This window comes from Phallusia mammillata, chromosome 7, assembly GCF_965637545.1.
Source record: "Phallusia mammillata chromosome 7, kaPhaMamm4.hap1.1, whole genome shotgun sequence".
NCBI lineage: Eukaryota > Metazoa > Chordata > Ascidiacea > Phlebobranchia > Ascidiidae > Phallusia > Phallusia mammillata.
In genome coordinates this window covers 20,543,660-20,555,075 of record NC_137258.1, presented here as the reverse complement: position 1 = coordinate 20,555,075, position 11,416 = coordinate 20,543,660, and the positions used below count along the sequence as shown (strand labels likewise).

Here is an 11,416-nt window from a genome sequence, read left to right as displayed (position 1 = left end):
CCACCATAACCTAATACTAGTTGCTGTGAATATCAAGTTGTGACTGTGTTGTATTTTAATAAAATGAAAAACATTTTGCACAAAATAGTCTAGGGAGTGGAAACGACAGCAGGTCAATGGGCAGTGAAAATAATTCGAACAAAAAACAACATTATTTTCGATTCCTTTTGCTTGCAGCGGGTGGAGGCTTTAAATCGAAGGTTTTGTTCAAAGCAGTCCCACCGAATGTAACCCCAGCACTCGAGTTAAAGGTTGTGTTGCCAAAGAATGCGCTTCCACCACTAGACGCTGGGTTAAATCCTGAGGGTGTAGTCGTTTTAGGTGAAAACATTGAAACCATTGTTACACTGTATCAACCTACCTGCACTTAGAGCTGGTCTAAGGGGGTTTGAAGACGCAAATCCTGTAGATCCTGTCTTGGTAGACCCGAACAAGCCACTACCAGTAGGCGCAGCAGTTGAACCGAATAGACTGCCTGTAGCTAAGTAAGTAAACCCGGGTTTGGCTTGAGCACAAAACAGTAAATTAATGTTGGTTTTTACTACCTGAGCCAAACGCAGGCTTTACCAAGCCTTGAGAAGGAGGGGCCTGTTGGTTCTGCTGGGGCTGCTGCAGCATGGTTGCCATGGCCAGCGCAGCCATGTTGCTCATGTTACTAAGGGGTGCTGGGCCTTGGGACCCAGGACTTTTAACAGAATCTGCATTGACCAAAATACATCTCTTTTACAATGTTTTTTTTATTTGGTTCAAGAATCTATACTTGGTTTTGTCTTCTTTTGTGCAGCAAAGATATCCGTGGAGTCTCCTACCACCATATGACGATACGCGAGGTATTGCTCTTTAATGTGCTGAAAAAATTTGTAACGGTTATATACATCTTATAATACTTCACAACAAAACCTTCATACCTTCACACTGTCGTGAATAGAGTGAAGATTGGATGCAAGCGAAATAAAACTCTCCTGCATTTTGCACAGAGCAACTGATATGTCTGAAAAGCATTGGGTAAGGTAATGACAGAAACAGTTGCAAAGACAATGGGAAAACCCACCTTGTGGTGTCAGATTGGATGGCTGTGACAGGGAATGCAGGTGATTTTCAAGTTCTTCTATTTGTTGTCGATAAATTTGCATACTCTCTCCAAATTCCATGACCAAGTCAACAAAATACCTAAAATTACATATGTTTCTAAACAAATGTTCAATTTTAAAATATTTAACATAGACCAACATAAGCGGGGCAGTGTTTTCATGTTGCAATGTTGGTGGGATGTCTTGCGTCCTTTGGGCCATTTCTGTGTAGCACAACTGAGAACCAAACTCTGCTCGGAGTTTATCCACTGCCGATTTATTCCTGAGGACAAGGGAATGGTTTTACTTAATGTTTTGTAACTATGGTTGATTGGATGGTGGTAATAAACTTACCTCTGGACAGCTGTCGAAATTACAGCCAAAGCTGATGAAAGACTACCTATTTCTTCATTTATTTTGTGCAAAGAATGGACAGAAAATTTTCCAACCTCATTGCTTTCTGCCTTCTGTTTTGTCACATATTCCCTGAAACATTGAAAATTGATTTTAATACACAGGTAGTACAATTAGACTGCACAAAATCTATAATGCATACTCGAAGGATTTGACATCCTTGCAGATTTCGTCTGGAACATTTTGCTCTTTCACAGCTTGACTTATGGTGTCATTTTTGTTACCATTACCATTGCTGTTAGATGTGGAAACACTTGGATCAACTCCCCCAAGTCCTTTAAAGGCAGGCTTTGTTGTGGTTTGTTGCAAAGAAGATCCCAGTCCCAAGCTGGGAGTTGTTGAACTGGCTGTAATGGCGAATTCAATGATGTTTATTCCATGCGTTCTGATTTTTTTTGTCATTTACCAATGCAAATTTTCACACTAAAATTGAACCCAGAGTTTTTTGTTACATGTTAATCCAACAGAACCTAAATTTTTATTCTTACTTAGTTTTCCCTTTAAGTGAGTCAAATTAACCACTAGTTAAATTTTTGAAATCCTGGTCTAGTCTAATACAGAAGCCCTAAATTCAGAATATGTCTTTGAATGGTATTTGAGTTTTCGCTTGGAAAAACACATATAGAGGCACAATTGCACTCAACAATTACAAAGTCGAAAATTCACAAAAGTAAGGCCTAGTGAAAACCAACTTTTGAAGAGAAATGATGTCAATGGGAGTTTTTTTTAGAAATAAAGTGGCAAGGAGTAAAGACAACAGCTACTAGTTTAAACTAGAATAGTGGTTTTCCTATATATTGCCAGTTTATATATACTACATCATATTTAACGATGTATCACATATTGATTTACTATATTTATAATGGATATATATTTGGCACCTACATTTCATTGGGTCCCTATCTTTTTCCTGGCACTTTATACCATAATTGTTTCTGCAAGCATAATCTAATGGGTCCCCACACATGTGCACATGCGATTTGGTAACAGTAAAAATAGGGCACAATCATTGTTAAACTGGAATAGTGATTTTCCTATATATTCCATTTTACAGAAACTGTGCCATATTTACGCACCATTTGTTATAATTGTAAGGGATATATATTTGATGGATACATTCAGTATGGTACCAATACTTTGTGGCCTGTTATAACATAATTGTTTTTGCTAGCAAAAACCAATGGGTCCCCACACCCACATATATTTTGAGTTCGTAACAGGATGAATGGCGCATGCATATGCTAGGTAAGAATTTGAATTGCACAGATGAAATTTGACGTATTTAAGAAATATTTATAAACTTTTGTTTTGTAACAGTCACAGCCCTTTGGTTGAATTGGTTGAATTGGCTTTGGTTGAGTTGGTTGAATTATGATTTTTAATCCACACATAGCGTTCCCTGGCGCCGTTAAGTTTCTACATACCATCAATATGATTGCTTAGCTGGGCTTTTTATGTCCAAAACCTGTTCTGAAACAATTTTATTAACGCTTTCAGTTTGAGAAGTTAGGTTACACAGGTGTAACAAATAGTGAGGCGTTGTCGCTCTGCGTTTCGAAACACGAAAAAGTTGACCTAGATTAACGTTTACAGCGCAATATAACTAACATCGTAACATCTTAATACCAATAAGAAATGGTCAAGTGACGACTGCGTTCATGCATGAAGCAGAGGCATTTTTTCCATGCGTCACTATCGTCAATCACTCCCATTGCGTCAGCTGTGCACTGAGCGACAGGCCAAGACAGTCATGATGTCATACACATCGCCTGTCCCTGCCGTGACCCCGCAGCGTTAACGTTTACAGCGCAATATCACTAACATCGTAACATGTTAATTCAAACCAGTGAGAAAATGGTCAAGTGGCGACTGCATTCATGCGTGAAGCAGAGGCATTTTTTCCATGCGCGACTATCGTCAATCACTCCCATTGCATCAGCTGTGCACAGAGCGAGCACAAATTTGACAAAAGACAGCATGTAAAAACATATTTTTACTATTACTGAGCCGATTGCACTGAAATTTTTAACAGCCGATAAGGAGTACCCTATCCACAGCTGTTTAAAATTTCAGCAGGTTAAGTTTGTATTTCTGACCTTATTAACATGTGAACAAACAAACAAACATTTGGGGGTAAGGGGGTGAAAATGGATATATACAACTTCAAGTTACAAAATACTTTAAAATACGCTGCAATGTACCAATCAAAAAAGTATGAAACTCCAGAATCATCTGCTTTAGCAAGTATAGCCGTTTCAAAAATTTCACGTTTTGGGGGGCTGTGGGTGAACCGAGGGATCAAACGGGGTCAAAATTCACATGGACCATCTTTAGACCAACAACTATAATGTGTGTAAATTTGAAAAAGTTTGAACCATTTTTTCTTGACCAAAACGTGGGAACAAATCTGCGCTAAAAATTGCACGTTTTGGGGGGCTGTGGGTGAACTTAGGGGTCAAACGGGGTCAAAATTCACATGGACCAACTTTAGATCAATATCTGTAATGTGTGTAAATTTGAAAAAGTTTGAACCATTCTTTCTTGACCAAATCCGCGTTAGACGGGAAAAAAGAAAAAAAAAATACGGACAAAAACAATATGTATTTCATTCAAACAGACTGCGATACCTTGCCATAATTCTAAATGTTTTGTTTCAGTCATTTCTCTGCACAATTTTTAGAGGTACCTGTTGTCGATCCTTTGGTTGGAAATGAAAAACCTGTTCCTGCAGATGTGCTGGCAGCTCCTCCAAGTGAAAATCCTGTGCTGCTTGTTGTGGTTGCTGTAGAACTAAAACAGATCTTGGATATGAGCATTTCAGAAACTGTTAAACTGCCTCAGTGTCTTAACAATAGATAGCTTTATGAGTCAAAAAATGATCATTGTTTATCACAGCAATTCAAGAAATATGCCAACAGTTTTTGCCTACCAGAAAGGTAGAGTGGATGAAGGGTCATCTTAATTCTATCTTTCATACAAAAAAAACTAGAGTACATGAAAACTTAAACCAACAAGTCTGGCATATTTCTTTGGGTGACACTAAAACGCTGAATGGGCGGGACGGGCAGGAGATGGCGGGGCGACGTGAAAACCGCTGAATATCGGGTTAAATTGCTGACGGTTAGTGCTATTAAGGTTGGGATAAGGTTTTATAATATAAAATCATTAAAAATAATTTTTTTTGCCCGGATACCTTCCGCGACCGAGGGAAACGTTCAGCGGCCGAGGGAGTCTTCCCGCCCAAGCGTTTTTGCTGAATGTCAAGAAACAGCTGAATAAGTTTTAGGCAGGGACATTTTTTTATTTGTGTACTATTATAAAACCCCAACCCAACCCTAATAGCACTAACCATCAGCAATTTACCCGATATTTAGCGGTTCCGCGACGTCCCGCTCCCGCCCATTCAGCGTTTTAGTGTCACCCTATTTCTTTTCCTGGTACCATTATTTGTATTTACCCAAATGTAAATCCAGTTGAACCAGTAGTGCCAGTTTGTTGGCCAAATCCTGTCGCAGTGGTGGCTGGAGTCTTTCTACAAAAAATACAAAAAAACTCAATTTTTTTGTTCTAAAACAAAAATGATAAAAGTATAGAGCTTACCCAAATGTAAAACCTGTAGAACCAGAATTGCTTGTTGCAGCAGAACCAAAGCCTTTGAAATTCATTGCTACACTGTACAGGAAAACTTCGAAAATTCTTTCTCTAAAAAATATTAAATGGTTTGGTTTGCTGAAGACTGGCAATCCGACATGCGCATGGCTTCACTTGGTAAATTCGACGAACCATAAACAACCATATTATTACTTTTTTTCGCTACAAAACGACGTTATAACAATATTTTTAACACAATTTATCCAGTAAGTAATAATATTCACTAAAATTGTTGAATTTGAAACAGTTTCTTTTAAGATTAGATCTGCTTTAAAGTTGTTAGAAAATACAAGTATCAGTCTGTACATTGTATCCTATATTTTTATTTTTTGTTTTTCCGACAAAAAATTGTAAAACAAAAGTTTCTTGACTTTTTATGTTTTTATCCTTGATTCATAAAAACATGTTTTGCTTATTATCTCTGTGTAAAAAAAGTGTCATGACGTCAATGATTTACGACTTAATGCAAAGATTTAATGCAAAGAGTGATGCAGAAATTGTTTGTGAACTGCATGTTGCGTTTTTTTACGAATATGCTGTTCTAGCAAATCAAAAAATGCATGTTGATGAAGAAATGTGCGTACGTAGGGTCAGCAGTCGGCATTAACCTTACAGTTAGGACTGCATGTTGTGTACTAAGCACTTATCGATTTAAACGATTGTGGTCGTTTATGCGCTTACTATAAGATTCAACATCCGCAGTTTGCCTTTCTGTTTCTGAGAAAAGTCAGGACTAGATAGAAAAGATATTTTTGTAGCTGTATAATAATAACAAAATAGTTCACATTCCATATTGCTTTTTTGTTGCCTGTATTTGTGTCAAAACTGTGTATTGATATTTGTTTCATCCATTTGTGTCAAAAAGTATTAAATAATAAACAGGAAATTGTTACATGTTCTACACATAAACTTCCTAACACTGGTATTGTTTTTTGTAACATGGTCGCTGTATGTTTTTGTGCTTCCTGATATTTTTGCAGTACATTTGTTTATCAATTTTAGATTTTACAGTAATATCGAACAGCATTTTCATTTAGACTTCTTCTGTCGCAAAGAGTTTTACTGCGGTCCTACAATGGGTGAAGAGGGTGGAGAAGGAATCTTCGTTAGTCTTGTAACCAATCCTATTAATCTTGTTTTACTATCGGTCTGCGCCTATTTGTTGTATAAAATAGTCAGAGGCAACTCTACAGAGGTAAAAATGATTGACTTGTGTTATAGTTTGATGTGTTCAGCTTTATTTACCTCATGGTACTTCATAGTACTGTAGTGCCTGCTTATTGTTTGGAAATATTTATGACATGTTGCTTTAAAAGAGGAAAATAAAGACCTAAATAGACAGAAAAGGTGATATGCTGTACTATTCTAACGTTTCGGCAAACGCTTATGCAATCATCAATGATTTGAGGGGCCATATCAGTTACACCTGTCTATTTGAGCATTATTTTCTTTTTTAAACTGTTTTTTTTAAACACATATATGTGTTTTTTTGCTTTTAATCCTGAAAATCACTCATTCCCAGATTACTAAATTTAACAAAAAACTTCCTCAGGACTTTGGCCCACCCCCAAATCCTGGATTACCGAAGCTTAAACAACAGGACATGACAATAAGTGAACTAAAGGAATTTGATGGTGTGAAAAATGATGGAAGAATATTAATGGCTGTTAATGGAAAAGTGTTTGATGTAACCAGAGGAAAGGCATTTTATGGTCCAGGTTAGTATAGGATTTTCAAAACCATGTTTTCGTTGAGAAACGAGTTAAAAACTGCTGCAGACGGACCATATGGTGTATTTGCCGGACGGGATGCTTCTCGTGGTTTGGCACAGTTTAGGTTGGACAAAGATGCAATTAAAGATGAATATGATGATATAAGTGATTTAAATGCAATGGAAATGGAAAGTGTGCGAGAATGGGAAATGCAATTTTCAGGTACTTAGTGTGTTCTTGAAAGTATTTTTCATAGTGGAAAAATGCTGTGCTTTGGTCCAAACACCAAATTCTTAACCTCCTGCTTGCGATAATTTTAGAAAAGTATGATTTTGTGGGCAAACTGCTGAAACCTGGAGAGGAGCCAACCGACTACTCAGATATGAGTGATAGCGAAGCAGACAAAGATAAAAAGAAAGATTGATGTTGCTGTACTTCCTTATCCCCCTGGCAGATGAGCTTTGTGATCTGCCCTAAACATTGCCTTAATTATTTTAGTACACTGGGCACAATTGCTCTTGCTGGGAGGTAGTTGCGTTTTGATATCAGATTTGCTTCTTAAACTGCACAGTAAGTGTACATGCATATAATTTTAAACTCTATCGTGTATGTCATGAACCATTGCCAAAATGTCATGTACAGCATGTGTTTGGTTTAATCCAACATTTAGTCTGTCACTCAATAATTGCTGCCAGTCTGTAGCGTCAAATACTCAAAAACATAAAAAGGCATTTTTGCCAGTTTCCCAAGTTGGGAACAGGGTAATTTGCTTCTAGCTTATGGGTCATTCAACCAAGCTGTACAGTAAATTTAGTAATAATTAATCAACAAGTGCTAGCAGAGATAACCAAATGTGCTGTTTCGCACAATTTTTGCCACCTTGTAACTGAACTTTAGGTTCAATCACTGTGAGTAATTTGGCCCAAAGACGCTGGTTTTGCATTTAATTTTGAAGCAGTAGCTGTTGGGCCACCACTTGCAACTTTTTGTTTTCTTTCTGTGCGCCTGCGTTTGTTGGCCGCATCAAACTTGTTTTACCAACACCCTTTTGCCTACTAACGTCAGCGCATGGACTTTTCCGCAAACACGGTGTTGTTTGACATCCTGTTACGAGCATTACACTTAACATACGGTCCTGAATATGCTTAGTCAACGTTACACTGCTAACATGATGTTTAAAATTCGACATTTGCGTGACGTGTCCACACATAATGACGAAACACATATGCTGTTTGTTTAAATGTTGAAACAAGGCAGTTGTAATTGGCTGTAAAGTAATTTTTGCAACTGTTAGTACATTTTTACGCTTGTGTGCATTTTGCTATGGTACGTGAGTGCCATTCGATACGACACGAATGTGGTAAAATCGGCACTTTGGCAGAAAAGCACGTCCGATTTACGTTTTAAATCATCGTTCATTGTACTACCCCTTCGAATTCCAAATCGACACCTATCTAAAATCAAATCATCTTGTTCAAATAACACCGTTATCGACATCTTGTGCAAACAGTACCCGCCGATGTATGGCGCATAAACAAGCTCTGTCTGTGCATTAAACAGACAAGACACCGGAAAATTGCTGCTTCAAACTAATTCTGGCGCCATTATGTTAGCCAATTGCAATGGATTATGTCGGTTTTCACCTAGCCAGTCTTGGAACGGAACGTCGGCATTGGCGCATTAAATTTAAGGTTATCAATCGTTTAGCTGCCGGAATTTTGTAATCCATTCGCCGCGTCTCTAGACTTCCGTACTGTATGTATATCCTTGTTTGTACAGATAACAATCCGCTATAAAGGCACGATACCCTTTCATACCGTGTATCGACGCCGTTAGCCGTTTTACGGCACAAGTGTTTTGCTTCTAATAAACAGTTGGGTTTATTTGCTGGATACGCACTTTTCGATTTGAAGTATCAGTTTCAGGTCAAGTGTTTAGAGTCTTTTGTCTGTGACATAGTTCCAGGTTGGTAGGGAACTCTTAAAACATGCTATACATACACCACAACTAAGTTCCTTTACAACTTGGCATTTTGTGAACCCTCTTCTTATCCTCATAGAACAAAGATCATTCAACTTGCACTTATTCACAGGGCAATTAATTTTATTAACTGTCAATATGTTGCCAGGCTTCTGGCATATACTCGACGCGGGAAAAACCATGGTGACATATTTAGGGCATCCTTACATACCAGCAATGTTATAATCCGTGTCAAAACATGTTAGGGTCCGGAAGTAGCTCATTAAGAAATAACTTGACCCGAGTCACGACCGTTTCAAAGACGCTAAAAAATGCCAATTTAAGCGTGTTTGGTATATTTTGTCATTCTGCGTACATTTAATGTCAAAATTAAGCAATCACATGATATAATTTTAGTGATATCTTTTCTTGACGGATGACTCCTGAATAAAGCAAGTACTGTGAAAATTTCAACATTACACGCGTCCTGACTTCTAACTTATTGATGATATACTGGGACTTTGAACCCAAATGTTTTTCTTCATAGCGTATTCACAACTATAAAAAAATTCTAAATATTCACACTTATATAAGCTGTGTACGATAATGCTCAAGGTGGTGGTTCCCAACCACGGAATAGCGGGACCCAATGGAAGATGACTGCGATTATCTTAAAAACAAGAAAACGTTTCAAAGTGATGCAGTCCGAAAACGATCTTTGGTTTTCTGTTTTATCTTATTATTAGAAGAAACGTAGCATACAACATAGTTCGTCAAAAGATCAAGACATTACGCAGAAGTCCCAGGCGTGATAAGTAGTGGTTGGATTCAACCGGTTCTCATCGGTTCTATAGAACCGTCTCACGAAATTTTATGAGATCAGCGAACCGGTTAGCATTACTGGTTACTGTCAATGGATTTACTATCGACAAACGGGTTGAAAAATATGACTGTTGTGATAGAACCGACTCACACAAAATTGAATCCCACCACTGGTGATTAGGTATATAATTGGTTCGTTTACTACAGAAAGGTTATAGACAAAAAGTTTAAGCCCCAACACCATAAAGACAACAGCACAACAAGCAAACGCACAAGGACAACTTTTTGACAAAATTTATGTACATAGTTCTATTGTCCAGTTGTGGTAACCTCCGTTGACATATGTGTATTGGAATCTCCCTGCATCGCAATTCTAGCCAGCAAGCGGCGATACTCGAAAGGATTCAATAGCTTTTGCCAGTTTTTGAAGCTTGCAAGACAGCAGATTATGTTGACAAACAGATTCAGATCGTAGATAAGCTGACCCACCGAGCTCTCAATGACAATAGTCACTACAGCCGCTGCCACATCACTGAAGGTGCAAATAACTGCTGCAGCTATACACCGATGCACTATGTCCATTGGACTGGTCCCCGACTCCGAGACCACGCTTTGTCCCACTTGCTGTCTGCTCTTTATAATTGGCATGATAAACAGGACAAGCAATTGGAGCTGGCCAATCACTGTAATAGAAAGCAAAATCCCGGATAGTATTATCGTGTACAGCTTTTGTCTAGCCTGGTCAGGGTTTTGTGAACATTGTGAGAAAAATATCAGCCGCGAACCAGCGAGAAAGATCATCACAGCTCCGATAATCAGAAAGACGAGGGTTAAGTAACTGAGCACGGTGACCTTTTTGTTCCGCAGATAAGGCATCTTTGGGTTGTTGTTGATGACATACTGTCGAAACCATAGGAAAATATAGCTGCACATAATGCCCAGAGCATAAGTAAGAAGCCACAAAATTCCAAAGGCGTAGCATGTGTTGTCACTGTCAGCAACAAAATGTCGGATAAATACCGTCCAAAAATGCAGACAAGCAAAAAACGTTCCTGCGATGCAGAATATACGGAGCAAGTGTCCGTTTCGAATGGTCACATCGCCTTGTCCAAACGGGTTTTCCTTAAAGCTTCTGATTTGGAAATATCCCAGGCTGATAAGCATGTATGTCGCAAAAATTCCGAAAACACCATTGACCACCAAACTTGCTAATTCCAAGTAAACCATTTTTTCGAAACCTAGTTTTTTTTACCTCTAAGAGCTGAACTGCTGTAACATCTGCAAATAATGCTTTAATGCTTTAAATGCTTCGTTTTAAATGAGTCACGATAACGAACAGCAACGATAATGACATCATTTTTTGTTTTTTCGGTGTATAAGCGTAATAGTAACCGTGTTTATCAAAACTTGTCTTACAGTACAAGTGTTACACTAATCAACAAAAACTCAATAATAAAGCAAATTACCTAAAATTAAATATGAAAACGATGTTACAAAATTGAGTTGAAAATCTCTGTTTGTCGCTATAAAATGTTTAGAATAAGCATTCAGGTTGTTAAAGCTTTGTTGTTCGACAGATTGGAAGACCACATCAATAAAAAGAGATCGTTTGCTATCATAAAACCGCAAATGAGTTAACGCTTATCTGTGAAATTCCCAATGCGCTATACAGACTGCAGTTAAAGTTTATTTGCGTTGCATGAGTCAAAAGATGTGACTGCATTTCGAAACTCTGCAACTTTAAAATAGTCGGAACTTGACCGACAAACGTGTCAACTCCAGACTTCG

At 38.0% G+C, this 11,416-nt stretch overlaps 3 protein-coding genes across 3 annotated transcripts; 1 reads left to right on the top strand and 2 right to left on the bottom strand.

Annotated features, from left to right (window-relative positions):
* Positions 1-32: 32 nt before the first annotated feature.
* Positions 33-5,258, bottom strand: LOC145237100 (nucleoporin p58/p45-like). Its single transcript, XM_080099843.1, has 12 exons — positions 5,085-5,258; positions 4,942-5,016; positions 4,171-4,274; positions 1,627-1,831; positions 1,425-1,556; positions 1,231-1,353; positions 1,052-1,170; positions 909-991; positions 761-848; positions 546-698; positions 362-481; positions 33-300 (listed from the first exon to the last, which is right to left on the bottom strand). Exons 1-12 carry the CDS (start codon positions 5,147-5,149, stop codon positions 152-154), a joined length of 1,416 nt encoding a protein of 471 aa, XP_079955969.1. The 5' UTR covers positions 5,150-5,258; the 3' UTR covers positions 33-151.
* Positions 5,259-5,998: 740 nt separating this feature from the next.
* On the top strand, positions 5,999-8,739 carry LOC145237102 (membrane-associated progesterone receptor component 1-like). Its single transcript, XM_080099845.1, has 4 exons — positions 5,999-6,330; positions 6,688-6,853; positions 6,914-7,069; positions 7,168-8,739. The coding sequence occupies exons 1-4, from the start codon at positions 6,211-6,213 to the stop codon at positions 7,269-7,271; spliced, it is 546 nt and encodes a 181-aa protein (XP_079955971.1). The 5' UTR covers positions 5,999-6,210; the 3' UTR covers positions 7,272-8,739.
* A 178-nt stretch (positions 8,740-8,917) lies between these two features.
* Positions 8,918-10,902, bottom strand: LOC145237101 (uncharacterized). The gene has a single exon (XM_080099844.1). It carries the CDS (start codon positions 10,853-10,855, stop codon positions 9,938-9,940), a length of 918 nt encoding a protein of 305 aa, XP_079955970.1. The 5' UTR covers positions 10,856-10,902; the 3' UTR covers positions 8,918-9,937.
* Between the last annotated feature and the right edge of the window lie 514 nt (positions 10,903-11,416).

What these genes read in the sequence shown, in the direction of transcription:
- LOC145237100 (XM_080099843.1), bottom strand. Translation starts at nt 5,149, where the DNA reads ATGAATTTCAAAGGCTTTGGTTCTGCTGCAACAAGCAATTCTGGTTCT. An exon ending in AACCAAAGGATCGACAACAG is followed by an intron (nt 1,832 to 4,170) that starts GTACCTCTAAAA and finishes TCGCCATTACAG; the next exon opens with CCAGTTCAACAACTCCCAGC. An exon ending in ATCCAATCTGACACCACAAG is followed by an intron (nt 992 to 1,051) that starts GTGGGTTTTCCC and finishes AATGCTTTTCAG; the next exon opens with ACATATCAGTTGCTCTGTGC.
- LOC145237102 (XM_080099845.1), top strand. Translation starts at nt 6,211, where the DNA reads ATGGGTGAAGAGGGTGGAGAAGGAATCTTCGTTAGTCTTGTAACCAAT. An exon ending in TCAGAGGCAACTCTACAGAG is followed by an intron (nt 6,331 to 6,687) that starts GTAAAAATGATT and finishes AAACTTCCTCAG; the next exon opens with GACTTTGGCCCACCCCCAAA. An exon ending in AAAGGCATTTTATGGTCCAG is followed by an intron (nt 6,854 to 6,913) that starts GTTAGTATAGGA and finishes AAACTGCTGCAG; the next exon opens with ACGGACCATATGGTGTATTT.
- LOC145237101 (XM_080099844.1), bottom strand. Translation starts at nt 10,855, where the DNA reads ATGGTTTACTTGGAATTAGCAAGTTTGGTGGTCAATGGTGTTTTCGGA.